The sequence below is a fragment of the Patella vulgata genome, chromosome 1 (assembly GCF_932274485.2).
Source record: "Patella vulgata chromosome 1, xgPatVulg1.2, whole genome shotgun sequence".
In the NCBI taxonomy this organism is placed as follows: domain Eukaryota; kingdom Metazoa; phylum Mollusca; class Gastropoda; family Patellidae; genus Patella; species Patella vulgata.
In genome coordinates this window covers 47,869,818-47,892,528 of record NC_065879.2, presented here as the reverse complement: position 1 = coordinate 47,892,528, position 22,711 = coordinate 47,869,818, and the positions used below count along the sequence as shown (strand labels likewise).

Below are 22,711 nucleotides of genomic sequence, written 5' to 3'. Positions count from 1 at the left end.
ATTATTCTTCTTTTGTTTTGAGTAGATCTCAGCAACTGATTGTCGGATCGTTACGATTTCTTCAGTTTTACTGAAAAAGTGGGTGTGACTTAGAGGATAAAGCTATTTTGAACGTTCTGCGACAATGCGAAATGTCCGAAATCACCGAAGCTATCGTTTTTAGAAATATTGCAGTAATTTTAACAATAATCATTGGATTTTAACTTTCGATGCATTTTGGCATAGCCGGAGACGGGGCACATAGCTACGCTACTTTTGATTTTTGATTTTCGGCAAATCTTCGCAGATATTAGGCGCTAAATTTAGAAAATTTAAATTTTTACAAAAAACTTTTTTATTTATGAATATTTTTTAGTCGTGTTTTACACAAATATAACGAGTCCTCTGACTTGGGCAAAAATGTGAAAAATTTTTGTCTCGGTAATTTTCCTTGGCCCCAATTGGCTAATTCAGTTTTTCAGTCCTAGATTAATTATTTATTGTTCGATTTGTATAAAACAAAGTTCATATGCTCCGTTGTCTCAATTGTCATTTTTTTTGTTACCAATAGTGTTATCTGTCGGCACCGGAAGTGGCGTAAATTGACAAAAAACTACAATTTTGACAGTTAGGTACCATTTTTCGAAAGCAAATATTATTTTTTTCAAATCTGGTATAACTGAAATTGTGCGCCCTTTAAAGGCGCACAAAATGTTGGAACCAGTTTTTTTAATTTCGATTCCGTTTTCGGGCTATTTCGATTAAAAGGTGAAAAAAGGTGTAAAATTAAGCTATTTACAACCCATCCAGCGTTTTCATATTTTAAAATATTACTTCGTAACTTTCATAAACTCGTAGCAATAATCTATACGGAGAGAATGTATGTGAAAATTAATTTGTAATATGCGCAGTTGCCGAGAAATGGGCAATTTTGCATGAGTCACTTTTTACGCTAGTTTGCCTGTAAAAGAGTCAATTATTATTCGATTTTCATAAAAGTGACACCATTTGATGTGTAATGTCAATTTTAACTAGGTCAAACCAATTTAACATTTTCAATATCACCGGAAATGACGTAATTTGGGCAAAAATTGTATTTATAGCCTTCGAAACCAGTAATTTATTCAAATGAGTCATATTTGTTATTTGTTTAAAATTTTGATATTTGATTCAAATGAACTAATACAATGAACCCTTACGATCATATAGATATCACAAAATGGTTTCTAACTTGTTCAGTTGCGGAGAAATAGGCAATTTTCAACAGGTCACTTTTTAAGGTTTTTTGTCAATAAAAGTGTCAATTATTGTTCGATTTTCATGAAATTTTCATTGTGTGATACCTAATGCCATTTACGATTTCATACAAGTAATTTAAGATTTTCATTATCACCGGAAGTAACGTCATTTTGGCAAAAACTGTATTTTTAGCCTTCAAAACAGATATTTTATTCAAATGAATCAGATTTGTAATGTTTTTAAAATGATGATATTTGATTCCAATCAACAAATAGAATGAACTCATTCGATCATACAGATACCTCAAAATGGTTTCTAACTTGTACGGTTGCAGAGAAATAGGCGATTTTCTACAAGTCATTTTTCAAGGTTTTTGGTCTATAAAGGTGGCAACTATTATAGGATTTACATAAAATTTTCACCATGTGATGATGCTATTTCTGATTTCATAAACCAATTTAACATTTTCATTATCACCGGAAGTAATGTAATTTTGGTACCGGAAGTGACATAAGTTCAAGGGTAACGTGGCACAGGTGAAACCCGTCATTACTGCTTCGCAGTTCTAGTTAGGGTTTCACACTGCGTAGCTTGTGTGAAACACTATTGTTTTTGTTAAAATTATTATTCTTATTATTATTATTCTTCTTTTGTTTTGAGTAGATCTCAGCAACTGATTGTCGGATCGTTACGATTTCTTCGGTTTTATCGGAAAAGTGGGTGTGACTTAGAGGATAAAGCTATTTTGAACGTTCTGCGACAATGCGAAATGTCCGAAATCACCGAAGCTATCGTTTTTAGAAATATTGCAGTAATTTTAACAATAATCATTGGATTTTAACTTTCGATGCATTTTGGCATAGCCGGAGACGGGGCACATAGCTACGCTACTTTTGATTTTTGATTTTCAGCAAATCTTCGCAGATATTAGGCGCTAAATTTAGAAAATTTAAATTTTTACAAAAAACTTTTTTATTTATGAATATTTTTTTAGTCGTGTTTTACACAAATATAACGAGTCCTCTGACTTGGGCAAAAATGTGAAAATTTTTTGTCTCGGTAATTTTCCTTGGCCCCCATTGGCTAATTCAGTTTTTCAGTCCTAGATTAATTATTTATTGTTCGATTTGTATAAAACAAAGTTCATATGCTCCGTTGTCTCAATTGTCATTTTTTTTGTTACCAATAGTGTTATCTGTCGGCACCGGAAGTGGCGTAAATTGACAAAAAACTACAATTTTGACAGTTAGGTACCATTTTTCGAAAGCAAATATTATTTTTTTCAAATCTGGTATAATTGAAATTGTGCGCCCTTTAAAGGCGCACAAAATGTTGGGACCAGTTTTTTTAATTTCGATTCCGTTTTCGGGCTATTTCGATTAAAAGGTGAAAAAAGGTGTAAAATTAAGCTATTTACAACCCATCCAGCGTTTTCATATTTTAAAATATTACTTCGTAACTTTCATAAACTCGTAGCAATAATCTATACGGAGAGAATGTATGTGAAAATTAATTTGTAATATGCGCAGTTGCCGAGAAATGGGCAATTTTGCATGAGTCACTTTTTACGCTAGTTTGCCTGTAAAAGAGTCAATTATTATTCGATTTTCATAAAAGTGACACCATTTGATGTGTAATGTCAATTTTAACTAGGTCAAACCAATTTAACATTTTCAATATCACCAGAAATGACGTAATTTGGGCAAAAATTGTATTTATAGCCTTCGAAACCAGTAATTTATTCAAATGAGTCATATTTGTTATTTGTTTAAAATTTTGATATTTGATTCAAATCAACTAATACAATGAACCCTTACGATCATATAGATATCACAAAATGGTTTCTAACTTGTTCAGTTGCGGAGAAATAGGCAATTTTCAACAGGTCACTTTTTAATGTTTTTTGTCAATAAAAGTGTCAATTATTATTCGATTTTCACGAAATTTTCACTGTGTGATACATAATGCCATTTACGATTTCATACAAGTAATTTAAGATTTTCATTATCACCGGAAGTAACGTCATTTTGGCAAAAACTGTATTTTTAGCCTTCAAAACAGATATTTTATTCAAATGAATCAGATTTGTAATGTTTTTAAAATTATGATATTTGATTCCAATCAACAAATAGAATGAACTCATTCGATCATACAGATACCTCAAAATGGTTTCTAACTTGTACGGTTGCAGAGAAATAGGCGATTTTCTACAAGTCATTTTTCAAGGTTTTTGGTCTATAAAGGTGGCAATTATTATAGGATTTACATAAAATTTTCACCATGTGATGATGCTATTTCTGATTTCATAAACCAATTTAACATTTTCATTATCACCGGAAGTAATGTAATTTTGACAGGATCACTGACATGTAGCAAATGAATTGATTGCTGGATTTGGTTGTTTCTGCGTCCATTTTATTTCATGTGTGCAATGCTTATGTGGAAACCTGTTTAACGGTTTCATTGGTACCGGAAGTGACATAAGTTCAAGGGTAACGTGGCACCGGTGAAACCCGTCATTACTGCTTCGCAGTTCTAGTTCTTATTATTATTATTATTCTTCTTTTGTTTTGAGTAGATCTCAGCAACTGATTGTCGGATCGTTACGATTTCTTCAGTTTGACTGAAAAAGTGGGTGTGACTTAGAGGATAAAGCTATTTTGAACGTTCTGCGACAATGCGAAATGTCCGAAATCACCGAAGCTATCGTTTTTAGAAATATTGCAGTAATTTTAACAATAATCATTGGATTTTAACTTTCGATGCATTTTGGCATAGCCGGAGACGGGGCACATAGCTACGCTACTTTTGATTTTTGATTTTCGGCAAATCTTCGCAGATATTAGGCGCTAAATTTAGAAAATTTAAATTTTTACAAAAAACTTTTTTATTTATGAATATTTTTTAGTCGTGTTTTACACAAATATAACGAGTCCTCTGACTTGGGCAAAAATGTGAAAAATTTTTGTCTCGGTAATTTTCCTTGGCCCCAATTGGCTAATTCAGTTTTTCAGTCCTAGATTAATTATTTATTGTTCGATTTGTATAAAACAAAGTTCATATGCTCCGTTGTCTCAATTGTCATTTTTTTTGTTACCAATAGTGTTATCTGTCGGCACCGGAAGTGGCGTAAATTGACAAAAAACTACAATTTTGACAGTTAGGTACCATTTTTCGAAAGCAAATATTATTTTTTTCAAATCTGGTATAACTGAAATTGTGCGCCCTTTAAAGGCGCACAAAATGTTGGAACCAGTTTTTTTAATTTCGATTCCGTTTTCGGGCTATTTCGATTAAAAGGTGAAAAAAGGTGTAAAATTAAGCTATTTACAACCCATCCAGCGTTTTCATATTTTAAAATATTACTTCGTAACTTTCATAAACTCGTAGCAATAATCTATACGGAGAGAATGTATGTGAAAATTAATTTGTAATATGCGCAGTTGCCGAGAAATGGGCAATTTTGCATGAGTCACTTTTTACGCTTGTTTGCCTGTAAAAGAGTCAATTATTATTCGATTTTCATAAAAGTGACACCATTTGATGTGTAATGTCAATTTTAACTAGGTCAAACCAATTTAACATTTTCAATATCACCGGAAATGACGTAATTTGGGCAAAAATTGTATTTATAGCCTTCGAAACCAGTAATTTATTCAAATGAGTCATATTTGTTATTTGTTTAAAATTTTGATATTTGATTCAAATCAACTAATACAATGAACCCTTACGATCATATAGATATCACAAAATGGTTTCTAACTTGTTCAGTTGCGGAGAAATAGGCAATTTTCAACAGGTCACTTTTTAAGGTTTTTTGTCAATAAAAGTGTCAATTATTATTCGATTTTCATGAAATTTTCATTGTGTGATACCTAATGCCATTTACGATTTCATACAAGTAATTTAAGATTTTCATTATCACCGGAAGTAACGTCATTTTGGCAAAAACTGTATTTTTAGCCTTCAAAACAGATATTTTATTCAAATGAATCAGATTTGTAATGTTTTTAAAATTATGATATTTGATTCCAATCAACAAATAGAATGAACTCATTCGATCATACAGATACCTCAAAATGGTTTCTAACTTGTACGGTTGCAGAGAAATAGGCGATTTTCTACAAGTCATTTTTCAAGGTTTTTGGTCTATAAAAGTGGCAATTGTTATTCGATTTACATACAATTTTCACCATGTGATGCCCTATGTCATTTCTGATTTCATAAAAGTAATTGAACATTTTCATTATCACCGGAAGTACAGTACACTTACATGTAACAAATGTATAAAATGAATTGATATTGCTGGATTTTGTTGATTCGGCGTCCATTTTATTTGATGTGTGCAATGCTTATGTGGAAACCTGTTTAATGGTTTCATTGGTACGGGAAGTAACATGTTTAGGGTAAAGTGGCACCGGTGAAACCCGTCATTACTGCATCGCAGTTCTAGTTCTTATTATTATTATTATTCTTCTTTTGTTTTGAGTAGATCTCAGCAACTACTTGTCGCATCGTTACGATTTCTTCGGTTTTACTGGGAAAGTGGGTGTGACTTAGAGGATAAAGCTATTTTGAACGTTCTGCGACAATGCGAAATCACCGAAATCACCGAAGTTATCGTTTTTACAAATATTGCGGTAATTTTAACAATAATCATGGGATTTTAACTTTCGATACATTTTGGCATAGCTGGAGACAGGGCACATAGCTGCGCTACTTTTGATTTTTGATTTTCGGCAAATCTTCGCAGATATTAGGCGCTAAATTTAGAAAATTTAAATTTTTACAAAAAACTTTTTTATTTATGAATATTTTTTAGTCGTGTTTTACACAAATATAACGAGCCCTCTGACTTGGGCAAAAATGTGAAAATTTTTTGTCTCGGTAATTTTCCTTGGCCCCCATTGGCTAATTCAGTTTTTCAGTCCTAGATTAATTATTTATTGTTCGATTTGTATAAAACAAAGTTCATATGCTCCGTTGTCTCAATTGTCATTTTTTTTGTTACCAATAGTGTTATCTGTCGGCACCGGAAGTGGCGTAAATTGACAAAAAACTACAATTTTGACAGTTAGGTACCATTTTTCGAAAGCAAATATTATTGTTTTCAAATCTGGTATAACTGAAATTGTGCGCCCTTTAAAGGCGCACAAAATGTTGGGACCAGTTTTTTTAATTTCGATTCCGTTTTCGGGCTATTTCGATTAAAAGGTGAAAAAAGGTGTAAAATTAAGCTATTTACAACCCATCCAGCGTTTTCATATTTTAAAATATTACTTCGTAACTTTCATAAACTCGTAGCAATAATCTATACGGAGAGAATGTATGTGAAAATTAATTTGTAATATGCGCAGTTGCCGAGAAATGGGCAATTTTGCATGAGTCACTTTTTACGCTAGTTTGCCTGTAAAAGAGTCAATTATTATTCGATTTTCATAAAAGTGACACCATTTGATGTGTAATGTCAATTTTAACTAGGTCAAACCAAATTAACCCTTTCAATATCACCGGAAATGACGTAATTTGGGCAAAAATTGTATTTATAGCCTTCGAAACCAGTAATTTATTCAAATGAGTCATATTTGTTATTTGTTTAAAATTTTGATATTTGATTCAAATCAACTAATACAATGACCCCTTACGATCATATAGATATCACAAAATGGTTTCTAACTTGTTCAGTTGCGGAGAAATAAGCAATTTTCAACAGGTCACTTTTTAAGGTTTTTTGTCAATAAAAGTCTCAATTATTATTCGATTTTCATGAAATTTTCACTGTGTGATACATAATGCCATTTACGATTTCATACAAGTAATTTCAGATTTTCATTATCACCGGAAGTAACGTCATTTTGGCAAAAACTGTATTTTTAGCCTTCAAAACAGATATTTTATTCAAATGAATCAGATTTGTAATGTTTTTAAAATTATGATATTTGATTCCAATCAACAAATAGAATGAACTCCTTCGATCATACAGATACCTCAAAATGGTTTCTAACTTGTACGGTTGCAGAGAAATAGGCGATTTTCTACAAGTCATTTTTCAAGGTTTTTGGTCTATAAAGGTGGCAATTATTATAGGATTTACATAAAATTTTCACCATGTGATCATGCTATTTCTGATTTCATAAACCAATTTAACATTTTCATTATCACCGGAAGTAATGTAATTTTGACAGGATCACTGACATGTAGCAAATGAATTGATTGCTGGATTTGGTTGTTTCTGCGTCCATTTTATTTCATGTGTGCAATGCTTATGTGGAAACCTGTTTAACGGTTTCATTGGTACCGGAAGTGACATAAGTTCAAGGGTAACGTGGCACCGGTGAAACCCGTCATTACTGCTTCGCAGTTCTAGTTATTATTATTATTCTTCTTTTGTTTTGAGTAGATCTCAGCAACTGATTGTCGGATCGTTACGATTTCTTCGGTTTTATCGGAAAAGTGGGTGTGACTTAGAGGATAAAGCTATTTTGAACGTTCTGCGACAATGCGAAATGTCCGAAATCACCGAAGCTATCGTTTTTAGAAATATTGCAGTAATTTTAACAATAATCATTGGATTTTAACTTTCGATGCATTTTGGCATAGCCGGAGACGGGGCACATAGCTACGCTACTTTTGATTTTTGATTTTCGGCAAATCTTCGCAGATATTAGGCGCTAAATTTAGAAAATTTAAATTTTTACAAAAAACTTTTTTATTTATGAATATTTTTTAATCGTGTTTTACACAAATATAACGAGTCCTCTGACTTGGGCAAAAATGTGAAAATTTTTTGTCTCGGTAATTTTCCTTGGCCCCCATTGGCTAATTCAGTTTTTCAGTCCTAGATTAATTATTTATTGTTCGATTTGTATAAAACAAAGTTCATATGCCCCGTTGTCTCAATTGTCATTTTTTTTGTTACCAATAGTGTTATCTGTCGGCACCGGAAGTGGCGTAAATTGACAAAAAACTACAATTTTGACAGTTAGGTACCATTTTTCGAAAGCAAATATTATTTTTTTCAAATCTGGTATAACTGAAATTGTGCGCCTTTTAAAGGCGCACAAAATGTTGGGACCATGTTTTTTAATTTCGATTCCGTTTTCGGGCTATTTCGATTAAAAGGTGAAAAAAGGTGTAAAATTAAGCTATTTACAACCCATCCAGCGTTTTCATATTTTAAAATATTACTTCGTAACTTTCATAAACTCGTAGCAATAATCTATACGGAGAGAATGTATGTGAAAATTAATTTGTAATATGCGCAGTTGCCGAGAAATGGGCAATTTTGCATGAGTCACTTTTTACGCTAGTTTGCCTGTAAAAGAGTCAATTATTATTCGATTTTCATAAAAGTGACACCATTTGATGTGTAATGTCAATTTTAACTAGGTCAAACCAATTTAACATTTTCAATATCACCGGAAATGACGTAATTTGGGCAAAAATTGTATTTATAGCCTTCGAAACCAGTAATTTATTCAAATGAGTCATATTTGTTATTTGTTTAAAATTTTGATATTTGATTCAAATCAACTAATACAATGAACCCTTACGATCATATAGATATCACAAAATGGTTTCTAACTTGTTCAGTTGCGGAGAAATAGGCAATTTTCAACAGGTCACTTTTTAAGGTTTTTTTGTCAATAAAAGTGTCAATTATTATTCGATTTTCATGAAATTTTCACTGTGTGATACATAATGCCATTTACGATATCATACAAGTAATTTAAGATTTTCATTATCACCGGAAGTAACGTCATTTTGGCAAAAACTGTATTTTTAGCCTTCAAAACAGATATTTTATTCAAATGAATCAGATTTGTAATGTTTTTAAAATTATGATATTTGATTCCAATCAACAAATAGAATGAACTCATTCGATCATACAGATACCTCAAAATGGTTTCTAACTTGTACGGTTGCAGAGAAATAGGCGATTTTCTACAAGTCATTTTTCAAGGTTTTTGGTCTATAAAGGTGGCAATTATTATAGGATTTACATAAAATTTTCAACATGTGATGATGCTATTTCTGATTTCATAAACCAATTTAACATTTTCATTATCACCGGAAGTAATGTAATTTTGACAGGATCACTGACATGTAGCAAATGAATTGATTGCTGGATTTGGTTGTTTCTGCGTCCATTTTATTTCATGTGTGCAATGCTTATGTGGAAACCTGTTTAACGGTTTCATTGGTACCGGAAGTGACATAAGTTCAAGGGTAACGTGGCACCGGTGAAACCCGTCATTACTGCTTCGCAGTTCTAGTTCTTCTTTTGTTTTGAGTAGATCTCAGCAACTGATTGTCGGATCGTTACGATTTCTTCGGTTTTAGCGGAAAAGTGGGTGTGACTTAGAGGATAAAGCTATTTTGAACGTTCTGCGACAATGCGAAATGTCCGAAATCACCGAAGCTATCGTTTTTAGAAATATTGCAGTAATTTTAACAATAATCATTGGATTTTAACTTTCGATGCATTTTGGCATAGCCGGAGACGGGGCACATAGCTACGCTACTTTTGATTTTTGATTTTCGGCAAATCTTCGCAGATATTAGGCGCTAAATTTAGAAAATTTAAATTTTTACAAAAAACTTTTTTATTTATGAATATTTTTTAGTCGTGTTTTACACAAATATAACGAGTCCTCTGACTTGGGCAAAAATGTGAAAAATTTTTGTCTCGGTAATTTTCCTTGGCCCCCATTGGCTAATTCAGTTTTTCAGTCCTAGATTAATTATTTATTGTTCGATTTGTATAAAACAAAGTTCATATGCTCCGTTGTCTCAATTGTCATTTTTTTGGTTACCAATAGTGTTATCTGTCGGCACCGGAAGTGGCGTAAATTGACAAAAAACTACAATTTTGACAGTTAGGTACCAATTTTTGAAAGCAAATATTATTTTTTTCAAATCTGGTATAACTGAAATTGTGCGCCCTTTAAAGGCGCACAAAATGTTGGGACCAGTTTTTTTAATTTCGATTCCGTTTTCGGGCTATTTCGATTAAAAGGTGAAAAAAGGTGTAAAATTAAGCTATTTACAACCCATCCAGCGTTTTCATATTTTAAAATATTACTTCATAACTTTCATAAACTCGTAGCAATAATCTATACGAAGAGAATGTATTTGAAAATTAATTTGTAATATGCGCATTTGCCGAGAAATGGGCAATTATGCATGAGTCACTTTTTACGCTAGTTTGCCTGTAAAAGAGTCAATTATTATTCGATTTTCATAAAAGTGACACCATTTGATGTGTAATGTCAATTTTAACTAGGTCAAACCAATTTAACATTTTCAATATCACCGGAAATGACGTAATTTGGGCAAAAATTGTATTTATAGCCTTCGAAACCAGTAATTTATTCAAATGAGTCATATTTGTTATTTGTTTAAAATTTTGATATTTGATTCAAATCAACTAATACAATGAACCCTTACGATCATATAGATATCACAAAATGGTTTCTAACTTGTTCAGTTGCGGAGAAATAGGCAATTTTCAACAGGTCACTTTTTAAGGTTTTTTGTCAATAAAAGTGTCAATTATTATTCGATTTTCATGAAATTTTCACTGTGTGATACATAATGCCATTTACGATTTCATACAAGTAATTTAAGATTTTCATTATCACCGGAAGTAACGTCATTTTGGCAAAAACTGTATTTTTAGCCTTCAAAACAGATATTTTATTCGAATGAATCAGATTTGTAATGTTTTTAAAATTATGATATTTGATTCCAATCAACAAATAGAATGAACTCATTCGATCATACAGATACCTCAAAATGGTTTCTAACTTGTACGGTTGCAGAGAAATAGGCGATTTTCTACAAGTCATTTTTCAAGGTTTTTGGTCTATAAAGGTGGCAATTATTATAGGATTTACATAAAATTTTCACCATGTGATGATGCTATTTCTGATTTCATAAACCAATTTAACATTTTCATTATCACCGGAAGTAATGTAATTTTGACAGGATCACTGACATGTAGCAAATGAATTGATTGCTGGATTTGGTTGTTTCTGCGTCCATTTTATTTCATGTGTGCAATGCTTATGTGGAAACCTGTTTAACGGTTTCATTGGTACCGGAAGTGACATAAGTTCAAGGGTAACGTGGCACCGGTGAAACCCGTCATTACTGCTTCGCAGTTCTAGTTCTTCTTATTATTATTATTTTTTTTCCCACTTGAGCATATCTCAGAAACTACTTGTCGGATCGATTCGATGTCTTCGGTTTTCCTGGGAAAGTGGGTGTGACTTAAAGATTAAAGCTATTTCGAACGTTCTGTGTGACAATGCAAAATGTCCGAAATCGCCAAGTTGTTTTTTTTTTTAAATATTGCCGTAATATTAACAATAATGGTTGGATTTTAACATTGGATACATTTTGACATAGCCTGAGACAGGGCACATGGCTACGGTAGTTTAGATTTTTGATTTTCGACGAATCTTCGGAGATATTAGGCACCAAATTTTGAAAATTTAAATTTTGACAAAAAACTTTTTTATTAATAAATAATTTTTTATGGCATTTTACCCAGGGTTAAGGGGTCGTCTGATTTGAGCAAAAATGTGAACATTTTTTGTCTCGATAATTTTTCTTCACCGCTATTGGCTAATCCATTTTATCGGTTCTAGGTTAATTATTTATTGTCCGATTTTTATAAAACAAGGTTCATATGCTCCATAGTGCAAATTCTCAATTTTTTTATTACCGGTAAAGTTTTCTATCGGCACCGGATGTGACGCAAATTTACTAAAAACTACAATTTTGTCGAGTCGGAACGTCTTTTCAATAGCAAATGTTAATTTTTGCAAATCTGATAGATGAAGATAAATGCCCCTACAAAAGGCGCAAAAAATCTCGGACTCGCTTTTTTTTAATTTTGGTTTTGTATTTGCGCCATTTCGATTTAAAGGTGAAAAAAGGTGTAAAAATGAGCTATTTACAACCCATTCAGGCTTTTCATATTTTAAAATATTTTTTCACAACTTTCATAAACTTGTAGCAATAATCCATACGAAGAGAATGTATGTGAAACTTAGTTTGTAATATGAGCAGTTGCCGAGAAATGGTCAATTTTGCATGAGTCACTTTTTACGCTATTTTGCCTGTAAAAGAGCCAATTATTATTGGATTTTCATAAAAGTGACACCATTGACGTGTAATGTCAATATTGACTAGTTTAAACCAATTTACCATTTTCAATGTCACCGGAAATGGCGCCATTTGGGCAAAAAATGTATTTATAGCCTTCAAAACAGATATTTTATTCAAATGAGTCCGATTTGTAATGTTTTTAAAATTATGATATTTGATTCCAATCAACTAATAGAATGATCCCATACGATCATATAGATATCACAAAATGATTTCTAACTTGTTCAGTTGCGGAGAAATAGGCGATTTTCAGCAGGTCACTTTTCAAGGTTTTTGGTCCATAAAATTGTCAATTATTATTGTTTACATATCTATTTCACTAATGGTATCTGAACATAAACTGTAATTATTAGTAATTAAAAGATATTTATTTTGTTTAACAGTTTTGTTAAAGAGTTGTATTTAATTTCTGTTTTTTCTTTTTACTACATAAACATATATCTTCATTGAATGCTTGGTTATGTTATTATAATGGGTTATCATTATTATCTTTAATGAAGTCATCAGTTTATAAGCTTACCGTAGCTTACGTATATTGGCATATTTCTGCCTTGGCATAAAATATATTAAATGAAAATATTTTATTCAAGTTGAACTTTTACACAAACTTATAACTGAAAATAGGAATCATTAACAATTGTATTTTTCTTGTATCTTTTACAAACAAAGAATAATAATCTCTTTAAATGCTGTTAATTTCAGGAAAACAGGATTTATGGGAATGGTCATAAATATAGACAGCATCCTTGGTTTGTCTTCAGATCTCTTTTATACTGATGTGCACCCACTCAAATATCTACTGACATATAAATTAAGCCAAGATCACTTAGAACTATTTTTCAATGCTGTACGTAGAATTGGTAAGATTTTTATAAAATATATATGGGCAAATATCACATCCACAAACATTTATTTGAATAAACAAATTTAAATGTAGCCCTGTTGTGTTTGCTAATATATAAAAAAAATAAGACAAGTCTTTGATATTATTGTAATCATTATATTCTTGATTAAAACATATAACATACATGTATTGTAGCCAAAAGTGGAAATTCATTGAGATTCCAGCTGGTAAAAAAGAGGTATCCAATGGCAATGAGGGTAACTGTCCTCTCAATTTTATGGTTTTACACGATACAGCTCTTCCTGAAATCCTGCTTGTATGTCATCAAGTTCAACAATGAAATTTAAGAAGTGGCATATTGAAAAACACACACCTGAAAGGCAATAAAACAAAATTCATTAGTGCTCTTGAAAGATAATAACCATTTATTTGTTGTATAATCAAGTTTTTAACTTTTCTTTGTAGGTGGCTGGAATAATAACCCCACTGTTATTCACTTTAATTAAGGCTGCATTTAGACGCCTTATATCACGCGCTGGAACAAGTACAAGTGGGTCCATTGCTAGGGTGACCCATGCACCTACAGAAATACAGTCAACCGCTGATAGTTCGAGACTACCACTGAAGCGTGCACATTCGCCGTGTCGAGTCCAACTTTCTGACACGTGCAATTCTCTACAAATCTATCAACTATTACAGCCGTAAAAAATTTATTGTTGACGATTTTGAATAGCAGTAAAATTAAGCTTCTTGGTTATTACAGCATATTTAGAAATTACGTTCGTTTAACATTTTTTAAATTACTTTATCATTAACTGTACCGTTAAGAGCGGCATCTTTCGGTTTAGTACAAATAATATCTCTGAAGCACTCGGGTTAGACAGGAACATGATACTAGCAGTAGTTTCATTTTACTTTTACAAGCTTCTTAAAACAATTGTTTAGCTAGCTAACGTGCTCATTTCTAAATTCAATTTCTTGTTCTAGCTTTCTGTTATGTTTCGTAAAAAAGTAGTCTTGATTATCCCGACCTGTCAATCAGCCCTAGAATGGTCGATAGACTGGTTAAGCGAGACTAATTTCAAAACAAGGGCACGTAACCTATCTTTTACTCAAGAGTGTCTGGATGTTATGGACGACACATGGAACCAGTTTTCAGTCTATTATTTATAGATGATTAATGGTCATAGCTTATTAAGTACAACATGATCGTTTATTTAGTGACTATAATTGTGTGAAACTGATTTGAGGCTTGGCATATATATAAATATTGTGGCGAAATTGTCGAGATATATGGAGATATTTATTTATGGTGGGTCACCCTACCATTGCAGTGGCAATGTAGTTGGAATGGACGACACAGCAATCATTCAAGCTTCCACTTCTACATATGTCCCATCCACGGTTTCCAGGAATGGTGATATGGTGATGATTATAATATGCCTTTAGATGTTGAAAATGTTGAGCCTAAATAGTCAACAAACAAAATGGCGTCAAAATCGGATAAATTTATCTGTTATAGAAGCTAAACTACGGTAAAATAAAAAAAGTTATTGACCGATTCGGCTGAAATTTCGTGTGAGGTCATGTCTAGTCCCCGTGGACACCCCCTGAAAATTTCAAGTCTCTACGATCACAGGAACTGGTAGAGGTACGTTACTGAAATAGTACCGGTTGACCTACTCTTCTTATCTTAGTCTCTCAGAATAATAAACTACGGTCGTCTGTATAAAAAAGGGACTGAAGAAATATTTTAATACACAAAAGGAAATAACTTACCTACCGGTAACATTAAAATGCAGTATAGGCCTAAATGCCGGCCTGGTTTGAAAACATTCTTTCGTACGCAAGTTCGCAACTGTGCCTATCCTATTGTCAGTATTGAGCCTGCCTAGGCCTGTACGCCTATCTTTTTGCTGGACGGACTAGCATATTTTATTTGTGTGCTTTGTCGATCATCGAGATTCCATAAATTCAAAAATAAAATACCACAATCATGGCCCATCCATTCAGTGTCTTTAATTTGTAGATGAAAATAATAAGTTCATTTGGACATGCAGACATGGCATACTTAATATGTTATGTTTCATCGTGGCTGCCAGTACAACGCCTATAAACGGCTTCGCTTCGAGAGTCATTCCATTAAATTGGAGAATGAAGATATATATTAAGTTTTACAAACTGGTAGAACAAAACCTGTGAGTATGTATGGCAATGGGTTGTTTTACGACCCTTCTTTCTTTCAAGCGTAACGTAAAACGAAGCTGGATTCATTGAGTTCACCGCGCGCGACGTCAACAGAATCAATGCACAAAGATGACGGCCGTATTTACATGTCGCGGGTCACGTGACGGCCATTCTAGTCTATTTATACATAGAACTAGTTCTATGATTTATATTTCTATGCTATGCAAGTCAGAAAAGGAGTGACGTAGGTTCGAGTATGAGTCTGACGTATTAGAGCAGGTTATCCAGTCTAGTCTGACGTATTAGAGCAGGTTATCCAGTCTAAGATAGTTTGGACTGCAAGGGAAGACAACTCTGTTTGGGAGATTGATCAATACGTTAGAATTTCTGCTCAGCTAGCTATTGGTAGCTCCTCCCTTTTTTGGTATTTCGCTAGATACGATATAGCATCAACCACTTCCGCATCGTAGCCGCATCGTATTGAGTCGAGGTTATCCAGCGATTAGTCTCGTAAACCGGAATCACTGGCAAGAAGTAGCGGGAAAGTAGACTGAAATTAAGAACATAACATTATTTACAGTATTTTAGTTTTAGAAATAGGTAGATTTACAGATTTTATTTGAGATGAACTGACATGAACATTTGTGTATTGACCGGCAGTGTTGTCTTAATTGTCTGATGGTGTTTGACTAATAATTAAATTGGCGCTATTGCACTTTCGTACCTCTACCAGTTCCCGTGGTCGTAGGAACTTGAAATTTTCAGAGGATGTTCAGGGGGACTAGCAATGACCACACACCAAATTTCAGCCGAATTGATCAATAACTTTTTATTTTACCGACCTTTTAATTTCTAACGAGAGAGAGCTTCATCCGTTTGACGCCATTTGCTTTGTTTACTATTTAGACTCGAATAACAAGACACTAAGACGGAAACAGACACACTGCACTAGCTGCCTAACACTGCAGTTCATAAAAATTAATATAATTTTCGTATACTTTAATTTTTGCGCGAAGCCACCATTTTCTATAAAATACTATTTGGTGTTGATCAGTGGATTGGCCTTTAGGTGTGAATATTGCCGTGACCTTGATTTTGACCTTGAGTCCAAACTTCCCATCCATATCGGGGCCTTTGCGTTTAAGCTTGCCGTGGCCTTATTTCTTTCTGTATTGTATAAGTTAATGTTCGAGGTGAAAGCAGAGACGACGTCCTTCAGAAAAGATAATTGGGTCAAAGTCGTAGGTCAAGGTCACCTTACAGAAAACTAAACTCAAACTTTTCAAAGTCGTTTTAGGGACATTTGACCTTGACTTACGACCTTGACCCCGTAACCATTTTTGAAGGCTATCACCTTGGCTTGAATCATGGACGTTTACCTTGGTCCTGTCGCACACTGCTCGGTCAGAAAAAGGTCAAACGCAGAGGGGCCCGTGTCCGAAAGGAAGTCAATGGGCGTGGTCAATGTGAACGGTCGTGGTGACCTCCACTAGTCACCTGTAACCATCCGTGACCTTGACTTCGACCGTGAGTCCAAACTTCCCATCTATCTCGGGCCCTTTTCGTTTATGCTTACCGTGGCCTTATTTCTAACTGTATTATCAAAGTTAATGTTCGAGGTGAAAGCAGAGACGACGTCCCCCAGAAAAGATAATTGGGTCAAAGTCGTAGGTCAAGGTCATGTTACAGAAAATTAAACTCAAACTTTTCAAAGTCAGTTTTGGGACATTTGACCTTGACTTACGACCTTGACCCCGTAACCATTTTCGAAGGCTATCACCTTGCCTTGAACCATCGACGTTTACTTTGTTCCTGTCGCACACTGTTCGGTCAGAAAAGGGTCAAACGCAAAGGGCCCGTGTCCGACAGGAAGTCAATGGGCGTGGTCAATGTGAAAGGTCGTGGTGACCTCCACTAGTCACCTGTAACCATCCGTGACCTTGACTTCGACCTTGAGTCCAAACTTCCCATCTATCTCGGGCCCTTTTCGTTTATGCTTGCCGTGGCCTTATTTCTAACTGTATTATCAAAGTTAATGTTCGAGGTTAAAGCAGAGACGACGTCCCCCAGAAAAGATAATTGGGTCAAAGTCGTAGGTCAAGGTCATCTTACAGAAAACTAAACTCAAACTTTTCAAAGTCAGTTTTGGGACATTTGACCTTGACTTACGACCTTGACCCCGTAACCATTTTCGAAGGCTATCACATTGGCTTGAAACATGAACGTTTACCTTGGTCCTGTCGCACACTGCTCGGTCAGAAAACGGTCAAACGCAGAGGGTCCGTGTCCGAAAGGAAGTCAATGGGCGTGGTCAATGTGAAAGGTCGTGGTGACCTCCACTAGTCACCGTTAACCATCCGTAACCATGACTCTGACCTTGAGTCCAAACGTCCCATCCATATCGGGGCCTTTGCGTTTATGCTTGCCGTGGCCTTATTTCTAACTGTATTATCAAAATTAATGTTTGAGGTTAAAGCAGAGACGACGTCCTCCAGAAAAGATAATTGAGTCAAAGTCGTAGGTCAAGGTCATCTTACAGAAAACTAAACTCAAACTTTTCAAAGTCAGTTTTGGGACATTTGACCTTGACTTACGACCTTGACCCCGTAACCATTTTCGAAGGCTATCAACTTGGCTTGAACCATCGACGTTTACTTTGGTCCTGTCGCACACTGTTCGGTCAGAAAAGGGTCAAACGCAAAGGGCCCGTGTCCGAAAGGAAGTCAATGGGCGTGGTCAATGTGAAAGGTCGTGGTGACCTCCATTAGTCACCATTAACCATCCGTGACCTTGATTTTGACCTTGAGTCCAAACTTCCCATCCATCTCGGGCCCTTTGCGTTTATGCTTGCCGTGACCTTATTTCTTACTGTATTATCAAAATTAATGTTCGAGGTGAAAGCAGAGACGACGTCCTTCAGAAAATATAATTGGGTCAAAGTCGTAGGTCAAGGTCATGTTACAGAAAAATAAACTCAAACTTTTCAAAGTCATTTTTGGGACATTTGACCTTGACTTACGACCTTGACCCCCTAACTATTTTAAACAGCCATCATCTGGGCTTCAGCCATCGACGTTTACCTTGGTCCTGTCGCACACTGCTCGGTCAGAAAACGATCAAACGAAGAGGGTCTGTGTTCGAAAGGAAGTCAATAGGCGCGGTCAATGTAATTGATTCATCTGACCTCATGATACGATTGTAGTGAACCTATCTGACCGAACAGTGTGCGACAGGATCAAAGTAAACGTCGATGGTTCAAGCCAAGTTGATAGCCTTCGAAAATGGTTACGGGGTCAAGGTCGTAAGTCAAGGTCAAATGTCCCAAAACTGACTTTGAAAAGTTTGAGTTTAGTTTTCTGTAAGATGACCTTGACCTACGACTTTGACCCAATTATCTTTTCTGGAGGACGTCGTCTCTGCTTTAACCTCGAACATTAACTTTGATAATACATTTAGAAATAAGGCCACGGCAAGCATAAACGCAAAGGCCCCGATATGGGTGGGAAGTTTGGCCTCAAGGTCAAAATCAAGGTCACGGCAATATTTACACCTAACGGCCAATCCACTGATCAACACCAAATAGTATTTTATTGAAAATGGTGGCTTCGCGCAAAAATTAAAGTATACGAAAATTATATTAATTTTTATGAACTGCAGTGTTAGGCAGCTGGTGCAGTGTGTCGGTTTCCGTCTAAGTGTCTTGTTATTCGAGTCGGTTTCCGTCTTAGTGTCTTGTTATTCGAGTCTAAATAGTAAACAAAGCAAATGGCGTCAAACGGATGAAGCTCTCTCTCGTTAGAAATTAAAAGGTCGGTAAAATAAAAAGTTATTGATCAATTCGGCTGAAATTTGGTGTGTGGTCATTGCTAGTCCCCCTGAACATCCTCTGAAAATTTCAAGTTCCTACGACCACGGGAACTGGTAGAGGTACGAAAGTGCAATAGCGCCATTAAATTAAAAGGGTGTAATCCGGTAATAGTTCAGCTCTGAACGTACTGTAGGCTACTGTCTGTAGCATGTGCCAACCAAAATTCAATTTTTGAGCTACAGACCTGAAATTTTGCACACAGTTAGAAAAACACCTGAGAATCATTAATCTTTTTCAATTATGACAATCGGTTCATAACTTTGTTTTTTGTAGCTAATTTTATATACCCATACGTAAGCAGCGTTTTCCCAAAATCCGTCAAAAACAGGCAAAATTGAAAAAATAATATTTTGACTAACTGAATGACTTTGGAACAGACTCAAATTGTACACAGATGTTCTAGAGACACACATTTACTAAAATCAACCACAAAAATATTGTTTTTACCTTTTATTTTGACAAAATTTAAAGCAAATCGGACATATTTTGTTCCGAAAAAACATAAAAATAATAACTATATAAAAAAATCATTAAAAATAGTGGAAATTGTTTTTTGATGATTAAATGGAAACTGGAAACATGTTCTCATGGACAGCTATGAAATATCCATGTTCTCGTGGACAGCTATGAAATATCCATGTTCTTGTGGACAGCTATGAGTATGAAATATCAAAAAATAAAATTATCAAAATAAATGCACTGAATCATAACTAACAAAACTCCAGAATTGAAGTTTTCAGTATAAAAATATAAAAAAACACAACAATTCAGCTAAATATCTACAAAATATTCTGCATATACTGAAAAAGTTTTGTAAGTATGATTAAACAATACTGATAAAATGAAGGAAAACAGGCTGGAATACATGATACATGAGTTAATAATACATGAGTTAATATTAATAAACTTGGGGAATCAATTTCGGAGGAAGTCTGAAATATACAAAAAATAAAACAATATTAAAGCTATTTCAAACTTATTTAAATATACAAAGGTAGCTTCTTAAATTTGATAATATTTGCTGATCCCCAAAAAAGCCCAACATACTTTTTAATTTACAAATTACATTTTTGAATTACCGTGCACACCTCTGGCTCTTTGCTAGTACTCTCATCGCTTAGCTTCTGTCCACATTCCAATGTGTCTTCTACTAGTTCTTCGGTTGGGGGTAATGTCTCTTCAGAACTACTAGTAGACCTATCCATTTCTCAATAATTAAAAAAAAAACCCTAAAAATAAAATTATAGAAAAGTACTCCTTATTTCTTTTTTTTATTGGGCTTTATTATACCATACAATTCTGAGCTATGTTTGTTTTCGTAAAAAAATCAACTGCACAGTCTTAGAAAGTTAAAATTCTTCCTATGATCACTCATTATTAGCACGTGTGTAATTAACGGGTGTCTAACGGTACATTTGACACGCCCCCGCCATTACAATATGGCCGACAGAATTTCGGTCACATGGAGAAAAATTGAATTTTACCAATGTTCACGTCCACTTATGGAAATAAATGAAGATGGATCTTATAAAGGGATATTTAATCCATATTTGAGCAGGTTTTTTTTCGCTCCGCATCTTCCACGAAAAAAGTTACAAAATTTCAAACTTTTCAATCGGAGAAAAAAAATATTCTTACCTTGCTACGAGTGATAAATTTTGCATGCGGAGCAACCTTGACCTCTTAACTAACTGTTTTCGGTTGAATGGAACCGGTATCGATTGCAGGTAACCAACACGAGGCCGTAATGCAAGGCTAGCTTTTCGCGAAAAAATAGCGCCATATTTGTGACAGCCAATTAAGAAAAAAGAGTTACGTCCCTTTTTCGGTTGGCACACGCTACTGTCTGAACCATCGTAAATTTTAAACGGATTTCTTCGATTATGATCAGACTACTTATCTTTGGTTATTGTAAACTTACCTGTGTGTTTGAAATCAACTCCCGTTAAATAAAATCCACTGCACAATTTAATATCCCAACGAATAAAAAAGTTCTCTCTTGAAAAAATTGACATATTTACTTGTATTTTGACTGAGTTCAAGACAACATGGCTTTCCTCCCGTGTTGGACGAAACCATTGAATTGAATCTGTTGATGAGTATGACAGAGATTTTGACAACCACGTGTTGCAATCAAAACAAAGCGTCTTCATTTCGATCGTTTGAGTTTGGGCAATGAAAAATATCAACTGAAGACAGTTTTGACCGTATTGTAATATAGTGCAAATATTTAATGTTCATGAATATGAAAATATATTCATCAATTATTTTTTTTTTAATTTATTGTAAATAATACTTAAATCACACCATAGCCCCCACCTTCTATAGAAGGCTTAATCTCGCTTTAACTACGTAGCCTACATCTTATCAGATGTTGTAAAACTCATAGTCGTTGCTCCAGGAACATGCATATACTATAGCCCCATAATTTTAAATACCCTGTACATGTTATATATATCATGTTATATATCAGATTAAAGATATTCATGGGTAAAATTTAAGACCCGTAAAACGAATGTCATTGTTTTTGTGTTGTATTTGTGTTCAAAAGAAAATTCATTCACCCGACCCTAATCAAAAATATGATTAAAACAAAATATTTCAAAAGGTAAAAGCTATAAACTTTGGAGAGATTTTACTAGAATGTTAAAGATAGTAACAAAATAAAGGAATACGGGCAGTTATGTGTGTGAACGCCCAAACTCAATACCGAGCGGAGCCGGGATTACACAAAACTTGAATTGTCGTAAAAGTACCGCAAACTGTGACATGTTGTAACCCCTTTGTACGAAATGATCTCTCCCGAAGAGTGACGTATTGGCTTCCATTTTGGTATTTCTCCATGTCAAAAGTTTGTGGGAATTCAATTTTTTCAAGAGAGAACTTTTTTATTCGTTGGGATATTAAATTGTGCAATGGATTTTAATTAACGGGAGTTATTTCAAACACACATGTAAGTTTATAATAACCACAGTTAAAGATACATTATGGGAGATAAGATAACGAGATGGCAGTTCTCGCTATAATAGTTAAAAACTAGATAGTGTAAAGGTAATTTGCTGAAAATTTCAGTCAAATTGATCCACTATGAGCTGAGAAAAAAGCGGGTGAAATTTTGGCATAGTCTTGGTCATCATTACTAAAATTATTAATATAAATAGCATAGTCTCTATTATCCACTTTTTATGATTTAATTATCAACAGCCGTTAGCGGCATATAGGAATCTAATCCAGCCAACATCGAAGGATAGCCTTGACATCGAGAGTTTATTATGGTCTGGATAAGTTAATTAATGTCTAATTGATAATTCAGATAACATTTCAGGCCAAAAGAAAGACTTGTAATAAGCAGATTTTGCTCTTGCATAATGCATGTTGAAGTAGTTCGATCATAATCGAAGAAATCCGATTAAAAT

General features: G+C 34.1%; 1 protein-coding gene across 5 annotated transcripts in view; it reads left to right on the top strand.

Annotated features, from left to right (window-relative positions):
* Positions 1 to 14,022: 14,022 nt before the first annotated feature.
* The window catches only part of LOC126807810 (replication factor C subunit 4), a 150,666-nt gene continuing 141,977 nt past the window's right edge, over positions 14,023 to 22,711 (top strand). For 3 of the 5 annotated variants that reach the window (XM_050532684.1, XM_050532653.2, XM_050532644.1), the window contains exon 1: positions 14,898 to 15,438. In XM_050532684.1, the coding sequence (XP_050388641.1) occupies positions 15,317 to 15,438 (122 nt within the window). In that variant the 5' untranslated portion in view covers positions 14,898 to 15,316. The other 2 variants (XM_050532667.2, XM_050532661.2) reach the window with 2 other exon arrangements.